Here is a 13283-nt window from a genome sequence, read left to right on the forward strand (position 1 = left end):
ACTCCATTGGGACACTTGTGTTAAAAGCTTTTTCCACTCATAAATCAGAAGTGCAATTTATATTCTGTGCAGCTGTCATTAAAATGTTCCCCATTCCACTTTGCATAATGCATTGGTAGGATGGAGTAAAATTCACAGTGAGGGGCGGGCTTACCCATTAGGCAAAGGTAGGCGACTGCCTTGGGCCCCCGAAGCCAAGGGCCCCTTAAAATGCTTTTCATATTCGAGATGCGCATTAAGCGCGGACACGCGAACGGTTGCTGTTTACGGTGTTTATTACCACGATAACAGTCTGCGTGTCCGAGTTGAACATGCTTCTTGTGCGTCCTGCTTGTAGCAAATGAAAATATTATGCATCTGAAGCTGACTGCCGCTCGAGCGCGAGGTCTATCTTTCCCAGCGCGCGCGCACACTTCTCTCTCAGCGAGCGGCGGAGCGACTGAAAGGGAGCTTTCGCCTGATGGTCAAGCCTAAAACAGGCAGCATAGGCTGGGATGCTTAATCGAATTTAAATCTACAATCAGGCGAAGTGAAAATGACACCACCGAAATGACCCAACATAGCGAAGCACTGCTATAGGCTATATCTTGTGGCAGTTCATTTAGAAAACCGTGCAAAAAACAGGAGCAGAGCTAACATATAAAAAAGAGAAAAGCCCTGCCCACAGACGCATTAAGTTGATGCAGACATGTTCACCAGAAGGGAGCAGGCCGGTCAGCATTACATTTACATTATATTTACTAGGGGTGGGACGGTTCACTGAAAAAAATCGAACTGTTCGGTTCTCCACGTGCTGGAAACGCTGTTCAACTTAAATCTGACAAAGCATCTGTAATATGGTTTACTATAAATACACGTATACACGTAAAACAAAACAGGGTTTCAGTTAATATATGTTTCTGTTGATGGAAAGCTGAACATTTGGCTTCCCAGACATTACAACAACAGCGATGGAACAAAAAAACCTGTGCAGATTCACTCACTCTTGTTCAATACGAATACAAACACTGTCTTTATATTAATCGAACAGCAACATCATACTTCTTGATTGAAACCTTAGCATATAAAGATTTATCATTTGCCCAATGTTGTCTTTGATTACTAATTCAATTTATGTACACAAAAAAAAAAAACCTGAGTCAACGATTTGTGCACTTGATTATATGTTCTAGGAATTTTATTGTGCAAGGCAATTTTTTCCAACAATCGGTCGCGTTTCAATATTTAACATCCCGTTTTGACAACAAAAAAAGTCAAATATATCAATTTTAAAACAGTTTTGACAAACTAGAAATGCTTTTTACATATGGGGAACTGCATCAAAATACAAGTATGTGGCACAGAGAGGCAAACAAATGTAATAATAAATAATAAATGTACATTTTGCATGTTCAGAAGAAGTGAGCCGCCCTGTCTGCAAAAATGCAAACAGGTTTGTGTAAGTAAAATGAAGAAAAGTTTTCAGCTGAGGCAGCTCAAACATGCACTTTAGTCTGGGACTAGTTTAAGCCTTGTCTGTGAACCCATGTAGAAAAGGTACATTAAGAACAGATAAAAATGTGAAATTAAGTTAGGATTATTCAGGAGTTAACTCATGACAATCATGCAATAAATCGCGATTATATATTTTAGCCCCAAGTTAAAGTGACCTGAAATAAAATGCAACAGGTTTTTTTTCTCATTCTCACTAATTCAAGTTATGGCCTCTGAAGGGAACTAACTCATCAGTGGACTTTCCTCGTCAATATAGACTATATTTATTCACACTTTTCTCATTCTCACTAATTCAAGTTATGGCCTCTGAAGGGAACTGATTGTCTTCAGAAAAGGTTTGATCACATTTTCATTTTACCTGATAAAGTATAATTTATGAGCTGAGCTGCTGTGTTTACAGCCGTTACCGGGGAAACCACTATTTCTGATGTTCCAAAAGCGCCTCCTACTGGCAGAGAATGAATGTGCATTTTCAATAATCCAGTCTGCAGTTTTTATTCACACCAATGCGTAAATTCACCCACATAAATCCATTTTAAATAATATAATAATTTATATTTCCGACTCATCCCTTTTCTTAAAAAAAGATTTAAAGGTTCAGTTGTGAGGTTTATCATTTTATAATTTATTTTGTTTTTTGTTAAAACTTGTATCTCAACGCCTAAATCAATTGCTATTTCATGGTCTATAACATGAAATAACAAAAGTGTCTGCTAAATGAATAAATGTAAATGAAAGAATCCCATTATAACATATACATAAAAATGTAGAAAGATTGGACACAACTATGAGGCATCATTGTGCAGCAGCAAGCATCACAACAACAAAGGAACCTCAAGGTTGATCTAGGTACATGTGTGCAAATGTATATTTGATAATACATTCCTGGGGCCCCCAATTCACTAAATCCGTCCCTGCACCACAACATGCATTGAATGAAAATAAATAAATAATAATAATAATAATAAATAACACTGCTGGATGGGTGTTTCATATACAATTATGTGTGTTTGAGATCTTGTTTAACACACTCTCAGAAAAAAAAGGGGTACAAAAGCAGTCACTTTGTACCTTTTTTTTCTGAGTGCACGTTTAGTTTATTCACAGAGTTCAGAGGATGTCGTTTGCACTGATATTGAGCAAAACTGTGTTCTGGTTTTCAGTAAAGAAGTGAGAATGAGGGTATGTCTATTACAGGGGTCTCTAACCTACCGTCCTAGAGTCTGACACCTTCCGGATCCCTGGCCTATTATTATGATGGTAAACTGATTTTCCACAAAATAATTCAAAGGTGCAATAAATAAAAATAACAATACAAAAAAATAATTAAATAAATCTCACACATAAAAAAAAAAAAAAAAAACTGATTTAAACACAAAATAGATCAGTTTGCATTCTAATAGTCTACTTATTAGCCATAGATCTCACACAGTTCAGACATTATTCTACATAAACTGAGCTGTTTTCCTCATGTGTGGCGTCATTTCTCAATCATGTGACTTGAATAGTCTTAATAGAACAGTTTGAAAGGAATCTTTTTTTTTATGTATATGTTATAACAAAAATGAGTACTCCTTTGCTGGGGCAATGAAGTAGCAGTGGGGCATGATACCACCTGCAGCACCCTTAATCTATCGGCCATCTGAACTCTACAGAACACATAAATACATCTGATATTCTTAATTCATCTATTTGAAGAATGTGTCATTAATGTAAAATAATGACGGACAAATCAGTTCTGACAAAAGATCCCAGCTAGAGACTCCTTAAATAACAAAGATATAGAGATCACTGCTATTCTAATTTTAACTATTCGTTACCATAGTTTGTCGCGTACCAACAAAGTTAGATAACAAACATGGCAAGCAGTTAGCTAAACTGGTTTAATATATATATATATAGCATCTAAAATAGCATCAGTTTTGTCATCACTCTCGCCCTCAAAGACAGAGTTGAAGGTTTACTGATTGTGATCATTATTTTTAGCCAACACTGGTTGAATTTAATTATCTGAGTTGCATCCTAAAATATTAAATCCCAATAGTGTTATTTCCTTTATTATTATTATATATTATATCCCATTAATGCCACTGCTATGAAAACCAGTGTGATTGTAATTACCTGCAAACTCATGCTGCATATAGATCAAGTTGCTTTAATGTGAAAATATTGAGATTTAGAGACAAACACAGGCACAATTGGCAAGGGTTTCAACCCCAGGACGAGTCGAGTAAACCTCACCTTCATACTCAAACTCTCCCATGAAGCAGTCTTAACATCTCGCTTCACAGCCCGAAAAAAACAAGGGGGAGCTACACCTCGTATATCAAAACACATTATTCCTGCGGCCTCAGTCCGGCTGATAGATAAACACCTGCCCTGAAAACTTGTGTATTACAGATTCCCTGCTCATCTGCAAGCTCTCAATAAAGACACGTGATGTTAGCATACAAAGGTACTTTATTTGGGTGAATGTACAGCACGCGTTGTCTAGCGGTAACGGTGCAGCTGCAGGGTGTTGCGTCTCTTCCAGGCCGCGCGCCGGGAGCCGCCGATGGTGAGGTGGAACTTGTGGCCCTTGCCCAAACCACGGCTCTTCTTGCCGGCAGACGTGAGCCCACGCATCTCCCTGTGCTTGTGCACAGCCTTGGTGATCCATTGCGTGTCGGGGTTGCGTCTGATGGCTTTGTGGAAGGTGTCGATGAGGACCACTTCGAAGAACTTGTACGTGGAGTCTTCACCCACCCAGTATGAGCTGAGCACCCGCAGACCTCCACAGTGACGGCCCGCACGCTCCTGAAAACACACCAGGAGCAGAGACGTTAGAACAGACAGAACAAGATTCAGAATAAATGCATGCTTCATTGGTCCATTTGTGAATATGCATGAGACCACTCATCAGCTGCAGGTGGGAGCCTTCACCTAGACATCAAGCTGTGTAACCTGAACCCATAACTAACAGTCAAAATAAAATACATCACAGCACTGAGGGTGTTTGTACACAGACAGAGTGGCTGCTTGACAGCAGGGATCTCTGAAGCACCAGTACTCTGACACTAATATGACGCAGTAATCCCGTCTCAATGGACAAATACATTTCTACATGGTTCATGATTAAGGCCTTTTAAACAGATCAGGTGCTTATTAGGGCTGTGCAATTAATCCAAAAACAGTTTTGGCCTCCGACAATTATGAAAATAGAATAATCGAGATAAAATGATTATTGCGCCTCATTGCACCCCCTTTTGCAGCACTGCGCTTTCATTCCTCCATAAAAGCCCAGTTTCCCGTGCAAATCAGTAAAATCATTTAACACGATTTTTGCAAAATGGGACGTGCTTGATTTAACAAAGTATATTTATTCATGTTTTTAAAAGCCTGAAAGAGAACTTGCGCTGCCGCTCAGGAAGAGATATGCACTCAGAGACGGAGCAGAACACGGACATGTAAAGTCATCTTTTAGCTCAAGGTGCATGCTGCAGGCTCTTAAAGTGACAGTGGGCTATTTTCCTGCTGCGAGTGTGTGCTTATTAATCAAACAACAGAAGTCAAAATCAAACACTGCTCGAGTGAAGCACTTTTGTAGCTTTAATAAGAAACAAAAAAAAAGTTGAATTCTAACAGTGAAGACTGTGGTTTTATTTTACATTTAATTATTCATTTCTGTAGTAAGCTGTAAACTGCTTGAGACTTGCATAAAAAAAAACATTAAAGCACAGTTTGTTTCATGTGTATCGATTTATTCTATTGTATTTGTCCTTTTTTATTACTGAAATTACAATTAAATTAAATAAAACAAATCTGAGAATGAAACTCCGCTGCTCTCTACAATGTAGATGTCATAGCAACCTTATTTACAGGAAATACATATTTGATATGCATCACTATCTTTAAAATCACTCGTATAAAGTTTTGTTCATATGGCCACCTCATAATCATGTTAAATAATCGTGATTACAATATTGATCAAAATAATAGTGATTATGATTTTTGCCATAATCGAGCAGCCCTAGTCACTAAAATTAGTTCCAGTGTAGATCTGTCCATTATAGACATGGATTACAGATCATAAAATCCATAATCCGTCTAACCATAAATCCCTGAACACCCTTTAGGATAAACGTGTGCTTATGTTTTTTAAAAGTGCCCACATACATATAAAACCTGAGCGCGTGCCGATTTTAGCGATCATTTTCACTGCACAAAGTAGCAAGACGTCAGTGTGTCTAGCAGCAGATCAGCTCACAGGCGGAGATGCTGCTCACGTACCTCAGCTACTGACTGCAGGCTGCGTGCAAACTTGATCTGGTTGACGCCGTGGTGCACGGGTTTGCCGTAGGTGGCACCTTTAGGTACGGGGCGCTTGCGGCCTCCACGGCGCACACGTATGCGGTAGATGACGTAGCCTGTCCGGACGAAAGCACAGAGTTAAGATGCACATCTCAAGACAACATCAACCACAGAGAGACGACGTTCAATTGAGTATCACCTAAACCTCTTCGCATCACATACGCTGCTCTCGTCACTCACCCTGCTTGGCCTTGTATCCCAGCCTGCGGGCTTTATCGGGTCTGGTGGGTCTCGGGGCCCGGTGAAGGGCCGACAGCTGACGGTACTGCCAGCACCGCACGCGCAGCAGAAACCTCATCACGTCCGACTGCTTCTTCCTCCATAACTCCTGCATGTACTTGTACGCTCCCATGATGCCTCACCTGCAGCGCCAGGAAAACACAGCAATACGAGTCTCATGCATTAGATTCATCTAAAACGATTATACACTGCATTTTACTCCGCTTTATGATCTTAATTGAGACTATATGGAACTTTTACATTTTTAATACTACAAATGATTTTTTTTAACTAATGAAGGCAAAACAAATTCAGAAACACGTTTTGCATGTCATCGTAAACGACCAGAAACAGTTTAACTCAAATCTCGATGTTTCAGCAGCTTTATATCAAGCATAAACCAGCAAGTGTGTATAAATCCATATTATCATGAGTTATGATATCTCAGTCAGCAGCTCCTTCAGGGGGATTAACGTTAACGTTAAATAATAATAATAATGCAGTGTAATATTTCCCCAACATGGCAACATACAGACACAAAACAACTCTTCAGCCGCGGACAGTGATTTACAAAAAAACCTTTACAGAAAAACCTTTATAAATGTGTAAATACATCTGCCAATGTAACACGTTTAACTCAGTTTTGACAGAAACGGGAGAAAACGTGCAGACTCCGGCGTGACAGCCGCGGCCCTCCTCTCCACAATCCGCTTTAAAATCAGCGCGCGACATCGATATGGCGGGAAATGAGCGTCAGAGAGTAAAGCTCAGATATCCAGCACTCAATACACTAATCGTGTGATTAGGATGACATTAAACGCATACAGATTGTTGATGGATTCTACATTCAGAAACATGAGAAAGTTTGCTTACTTGATGGCGTACCAACCGGAAAGAGAAAGAAAAGCTACCCATAATTCTTTATGAGGCCGTTCCATCGTATTTCCGGTTCCGTTGTTAAAGATTTCTGGGAAATGTAGTCAAAGCTAGGAACTTGATTTTACCTAAAAGCAACAAATATATTTAATCAGATATCTACCCTGCGTTGCAACATGTTTCTGGAATCTCAGACTAAACAGTATGATTTCACTTTTCTCTTATTAGCAGGGGTTCAGGAAAGGAAGAAGCGAGGGATCGTCTCCCGGAAGTGACATTTGCTGAGACACTAAAAGTCTCGTATTGATAATCATCAGATTTATCATTGATCAGATGTGTCTCGTGTGTCGGTCCGCGTGAGGTGAGTCAGTATTTCTCTGTGTGCCTGTAACTGTGATGAATGAATGAATGAATGAATGAATGAATGAATGCATGCATGCTGACATCTTTAGTGGACAATCAAATCTGAGCTTTATGTACAGATTATGTCCGCTACGCGATATTTCATGACATTGTTATGCATATACTAACAGTTGCAATGTGAAATCTTGAGAAAGTAAATGAGAAGATTGTTCACAGTGCTGTCAGATTTTGTATTTACAGAGCTGTGTAGATTACTTACAAATTGTAGTCCATTCTTGATTACAAATTACGTGACAAAAATTGTAGTTAGTAACGTGATCCATTACATTACACACTTTTAGATTATATTTAGATTACTTGTCCTAACTCGTGATAAGAAAATATATTCCATTTGTTGTTATTAACAACATGAAGTGCATTAAACATCAAGGTTTCCCAAGCTGGGGGTTGTGAGTTTAATGAAAAGCTAATAATTCATTATTTAAATCATAAAAGCGGTCAATTAAAATAAATCTTTTTAAAATCTATCAAAAAAAAAAAAAAAAGAAAAATATTTTATATTTTTTTTACCTGCATGTCATGTGATAATTTACCAAAGTCAGAGAACCATGAACATGCAGACTGCAAGCAATATTTAAAAGATGAAAAAGAGGAATTGGGCAGAATCATAAATCATAAATTAAGAATCATTTATTGCTATTGTGTGAATAAACTACAATCAAATAATAAATGAAAAAGTACACTTATTGCCATAGTATTAAAAAACTTAAATCAGTCTTATTACAAGTACTTAATATTTGTCAGAGTATTGACCATATTTGGAATCTGATTATGTAATCTAGAGTCTTATTACAAGTACTTAATATTTGGAATCTGATTATGTAATCTAGATCACATGTGATCAGTTACATGCTCTGTGAATATATGTGTCATGTTTTTTACCCGACTGCTCTTCTGCGTGGTTCTGGCCACTCTGATGTGTTGTTTGTTTGTTTGTTTGTTTCAGTAGTTATTATGGGGTCTAATTCCAAAAAGGTAAGGTTGCATCTGTGGGGAAAACAGCCATCCTGGAGCAGTTACCATCTGTGGGGAAAACAGCCATCCTGGAGCAGTTACTGTACGGCTCTCACACTGTAGGTATGTGAGATGATCAGTCCTGTCAAGATGAAATATGATTTCAAATAACAGGTTGAATATACCTTAAAAGATAATTTATTCCTGTGATCAAAGCTGAGTTTTCAGCATCATTCCTCCAGTCTTCAGTGTCACATGATCTTCAGAAATCATTCTATGATGCTGATTTATTATCAGTGCTGGAAACTGTTGTGCTGCTTAATATTTTTTAGGAACCTGTGATAATTTTTCAGGATTCTTTGATAAATAAAATGTTGAAAAGAACAGCATTTATCCAAAATAGAAATCTTTTGTAACAATATACAATGTTATTCAAAAGTTTGGGGTCAGCAGATTTTTTTTTTCTTTCTTTCTTTTTTAAATAAATTTATACTTTTATTCAGCAAGGATGAGTTAAAATGAAAAAGAGATAATGAAGACTTCTATCATTAGAAAAGATTTCTATTTTGAATAAATGCCGTTCTTTTTAACTTTCTATTCATCAAAGAATCCTGAAAAATATCCAGTATTAAGCAGCACAACAGTTTCCAACATTGATAATAAATCAGCATCATATAGTAATTTCTGAAGATCATGTGACACTGAAGACTGGAGGAATGATGCTGAAAATACAGCTTTGGTCACAGAAATAAATTATCTTTTAAGGTATATGCAAATAGAAAAGCATTTTACTAAATTGTAATAACAAATAAAACAATACTTCAGTTTAAATATATATATATATATATATATATATATATATAAATATACCTTAAAATATCATATTATATATATATATAAGGTGATATATATATATATATATATCATTATATGATTGCAAAATTACATACATAAAAACCACCAACACCCTAGAAATAATACTAACTTACAGACTGATTCATAATAAAATACAAAAAGGCCATATCAATATTACTAACTTACAGACTGATTCATAATAAAATACAAAAAGGCCAAAATAGATAGAAATTAGATATGTAAAAATCAGCATGCTCTTTGAGTTCTTACTAACTTACAGACTGATTCATAATAAAATACAAAAAGGCCAAAATAGATAGAAATGCTGTGGAGTATTCTAACAATCACACTGCATTTAGCTAAATTCATTTTCACCTCTGGAAGACTGTGGCTTTATTTGCTGTTCTTCACTCTTTATGCTCTTAATTATTGCATTATGCATCCTTAGATGTTATTAAATATTGAGATGCATACATTAATTATAGGATCTTACAATATTTCTATGTTTGATAAAATATTACAAACATCACAATTAGTACTACATTTGCAGTATATTGAATATTCATTTGTTTATTTGTTAAAAATAAATGATTGTTTGTCAGTTAATAGACTGCATAAGTGCATACATTGTACTGCACTGGAGTGTGAATATGTCCAGAGAGTATGGATCAGTCATATGATGAATGATCCTGGGATGTGCTTCATTCGTGAAACAATGGATAGTGTGTGAAGATGTTAAAGCAGCATGTGAACGTCTGTCTGGTGTCAGGTGCAGAGACGAGCGACACTCAGGAGGACATATACGTGGCGTCTGTGGAGACGGACCGCGGCGTGAGGGAGCAGTTACGCCTCTACGACACAAGAGGGCTGCGAGAGGGGCTGGAGTTACCCAAACACTTCTTCTCAGTGGCGGACGGCTTCGTGCTGGTCTACAGCGTCGACAGCCTGGAGTCCTTCAGAAGAGTCGAGCTCTTGAAGAAGGAGATAGACAAGTCCAGAGACAAAAAAGAGGCATGAAAGATATATTTCAGTCTTCAGCGTCACAGGATCCTTCAGAAATCATTCTAATGCTGATTTGCTGCTCAAGAAACACTTCTGGTTATTATTTATGTCTTATAGTAATTATGTTATAATTTATGAAAACAGATGAGACATTAAATACATATATAAAAAAAAAAATAAAAATTATCCTATCCCAAATTAATGTTTTTAATATAAACTAATATTCATAAAAAAAAAAAAAACAAAAAAAAGATCAAAAGTGACAGCAAAAACATTTATGTTACAAAAAAATTCTATTTCAAATAAAAGCCGTTCTTTTGAACTTTCTATTCATCAAAGAATCAGGAAAAAAAAAAACACAAAATATTAAGCAGCAAGTGGTTTTTAATATCCATAATAAGAACCAATATAAATAACATGAGTACCAACAAGCAGCAAATCAGCATGTTATGAAGGATCATGTGATATATATTCCAATAGAAAATAGTTATTTCAGATGCTGTTTTACTGTATTTTTGATCAAATAAATGCAGCCTTAAGAGACTTCATTAAAACATTTAAAAATCATAATGTTTCCATAGAAACATTAAGAATGGCAAACATTCTCCAATAAAAATATGGCTTGTACGGCCCCTCATACATATATTAACCATACATAGTGTGCGTGTGCAGGTGATGGTGATGGTGCTGGGGAATAAGTGTGACCTGCGCGAGCGGAGGCAGGTGGATCAGGACGCGGCGCAGCAGTGGGCGCGCGGAGAGAAGCTCAAACTCTGGGAGGTGACCGTCACAGACAGAAGCTCTTTGATCGAACCCTTCACCAGCCTCACCAGCCGCCTCACTCAGCCGCAGAGCAAGTCCGCCTTCCCTCTGCCCGGCCGCAAGAGCAAGGGCACGCCGTCCAGCGACATCTGAGCAGCTCACACTACCACACATTAGCACTAGGTTCAGCTCTCTAGACGTACATTCTCTCCGGTACTTTAGAAGATTAAGGGCTTCTAGTGAAAGAGGTTAGCTAGGACTACATCTATTTACACTCAGAAATACATGCACTAATCTATTTTGTTGTTGTTGTATTTGTGCGCACTGATGGAAAATAGCAGAACATATAAATGCAGGACACTCATAGAGGTACACTGTGCTCGGCTTACTAAAGCCAGTCAATCACAGAAGTTGAGAATTCGTTTCGGTCGTTGCTGCAGTGAAAGGAAAATGACTAGTCAGACAAATCTTGTGCAAACATCGTTTAAACACCAAAATTAATCGGAAGAATAAGAACTTATTTTTGGACCGTTAAGATCTCTTAGAGCGTTAAAAACTGTATTCTGAAACTCTAAAGCAAAAGATTTCATTTTCATTAGCACAGTTCTTCCAGATTTAACACTGAGTTTATGTAATTATCTTTATTCTCATTTATGGTTCTATTAATTCAATACTGTATTTTACAATTTAAATATATTATAGAATTATAATATATATATATATATATATATATATATATATATATATATATATATATATATATATATATGTATGTGTGTGTGTGTATATATATGTGTTTTCTAAATGAATTTAATTTATTGTCAGGGGTGTAAATCTTCACTGACTTCATGATTCAATTACGATTATCATGTCAGCGATTTGATTCAATTCGATATCACAATGCATTGCACCCTCAATTTTCAATTTTACTGCACATGGCTACATTTTCAAATAAATTTTATATCAAATTTATTTTGCACATTTTTGTTATTATATTAGCAGGCCATTTAAAAAAAATAATTACAAACTAATAATAAATCAAAAAAGAATGTAACCAACTAAATATAGCTTCAAAACATACAAGCAAATATAAAGTAATAAAGGGGGGAAAAGACAATTACAAGTGATAAACAAGTACTTTCAGTATCTGAGAGTGCTTTAAGGATCCGAAAGATTACAGACAATCATAGTTATGGGTTTTTCTTTATTGCTGTTTGATTATTACTGATGATATCATAGACAGTGGCAGCTTTTATAGGCTGCATTCACACTAAGGCACAGATCTATTTCGACATATCAGATGTTTTGTCCTGTACTGAAAATATAACTGACTGTGTTTACATCGATTTCGTATTATACAAATATTCGGAGATGTAAGTGCATTTAACCACAGCCGCGCGCTTCAGGAGAACAAACACAAAGCAAACGTTAAAGTCTGACTTTACTTCATATTCCTTCACACACCGCATCAACAAAACACAAATCAAAAGTAAAACACTGCAATAACGGCGGGTGGTGGATGCACATCCTGTCAAGCGATGCACACGCGATTTTCAACGCGCAAACATGTATTTAACGCGTGAAATTGGCGTATTTAACATATTGTTGACGTGTCAAAATTAATGTGTTTTTGACCCTTTTGGTCTTCCATAGAAGTGCTTCAGTATGTCAGTTCATAAAAATATGGCAACATTAGGTTGTTAACGTCATATAGTGTGTATGATGATGTCTTCCAGCATTATTTCCAAAACTAACTCTGCTGTTCTTGCATTTCGTCTCAAAGCTTTAGAAACCCAAAGATATAATCATGTAGTCCTGAGATGAAGCCTGTAGCGGTGTTTGTGTAGGCTGGACTCAAGGGCACAGGAAAACTCTTTGAGGACGTTATCTTTGTTGCTGCAGTCAGTAGAGGAAAATTCCAGCGGTTATCAATGGACGTTTATGAAATCATTGTCTTAGTAACCTGTTCTAATTTAAATGAAAGCTACCTATTCACCATGTAATGAGGCGATTCAACCAAATAAATGCTTATTGACTGGATGTACTGTTGACTTTTTGTTGATCTCTGTTCCCCGCTGTCAATAAATCTCATGTTGCTTTATTAGCAGAGCCTGTAAACTGCTGTAATATTGGCCAAGAGTCGTCTGTAAGTTAATATTAATAAACGTGCTATAATCTTTTCATCGTCCTATTCAACATAATCCTAAATCAATAATTTGGAAGTTTGTCACAAATCTTATCACATTTCATTCCATAATCAAAAGAAATCAGCCTACATTTTGCATAAAGCAAACTAAGCCTATTTTAGGACCACTGCTTCATGACATGATTTTCATGACAATGAAGAA

At 36.7% G+C, this 13283-nt stretch overlaps 2 protein-coding genes across 2 annotated transcripts; one reads left to right on the forward strand and one right to left on the reverse strand.

The window, feature by feature from the left end:
* Window positions 1-3936: 3936 nt before the first annotated feature.
* Window positions 3937-7063, reverse strand: LOC109110882 (60S ribosomal protein L15). Its single transcript, XM_042776074.1, has 4 exons — window positions 6937-7063; window positions 6025-6206; window positions 5764-5900; window positions 3937-4290 (listed from the first exon to the last, which is right to left on the reverse strand). The coding sequence occupies exons 2-4, from the start codon at window positions 6194-6196 to the stop codon at window positions 3985-3987; spliced, it is 615 nt and encodes a 204-aa protein (XP_042632008.1). The 5' UTR covers window positions 6197-6206; window positions 6937-7063; the 3' UTR covers window positions 3937-3984.
* Window positions 7064-8339: 1276 nt separating this feature from the next.
* Window positions 8340-12975, forward strand: nkiras1 (NFKB inhibitor interacting Ras-like 1; the record flags this gene model as incomplete). Its single annotated transcript, XM_042775882.1, has 3 exons — window positions 8340-8439; window positions 9941-10182; window positions 10846-12975. Coding segments are annotated over 3 exons (585 nt in total), but the record flags the coding sequence as incomplete, so codon positions are not given.
* Between the last annotated feature and the right edge of the window lie 308 nt (window positions 12976-13283).

Source organism: Cyprinus carpio, chromosome A19, assembly GCF_018340385.1.
Source record: "Cyprinus carpio isolate SPL01 chromosome A19, ASM1834038v1, whole genome shotgun sequence".
Taxonomy (NCBI): Eukaryota; Metazoa; Chordata; class Actinopteri; order Cypriniformes; family Cyprinidae; genus Cyprinus; species Cyprinus carpio.

Bases quoted from the DNA above. Each gene is read 5' to 3' on its own strand.
- LOC109110882 (XM_042776074.1), bottom strand. From the start codon at position 6,196: ATGGGAGCGTACAAGTACATGCAGGAGTTATGGAGGAAGAAGCAGTCG. The intron at 5,901-6,024 runs GTGAGTGACGAG...TCGTCCGGACAG, and splicing joins GGGATACAAGGCCAAGCAGG to GCTACGTCATCTACCGCATA. The intron at 4,291-5,763 runs GTACGTGAGCAG...GTGTGTTTTCAG, and splicing joins GCCTGCAGTCAGTAGCTGAG to GAGCGTGCGGGCCGTCACTG.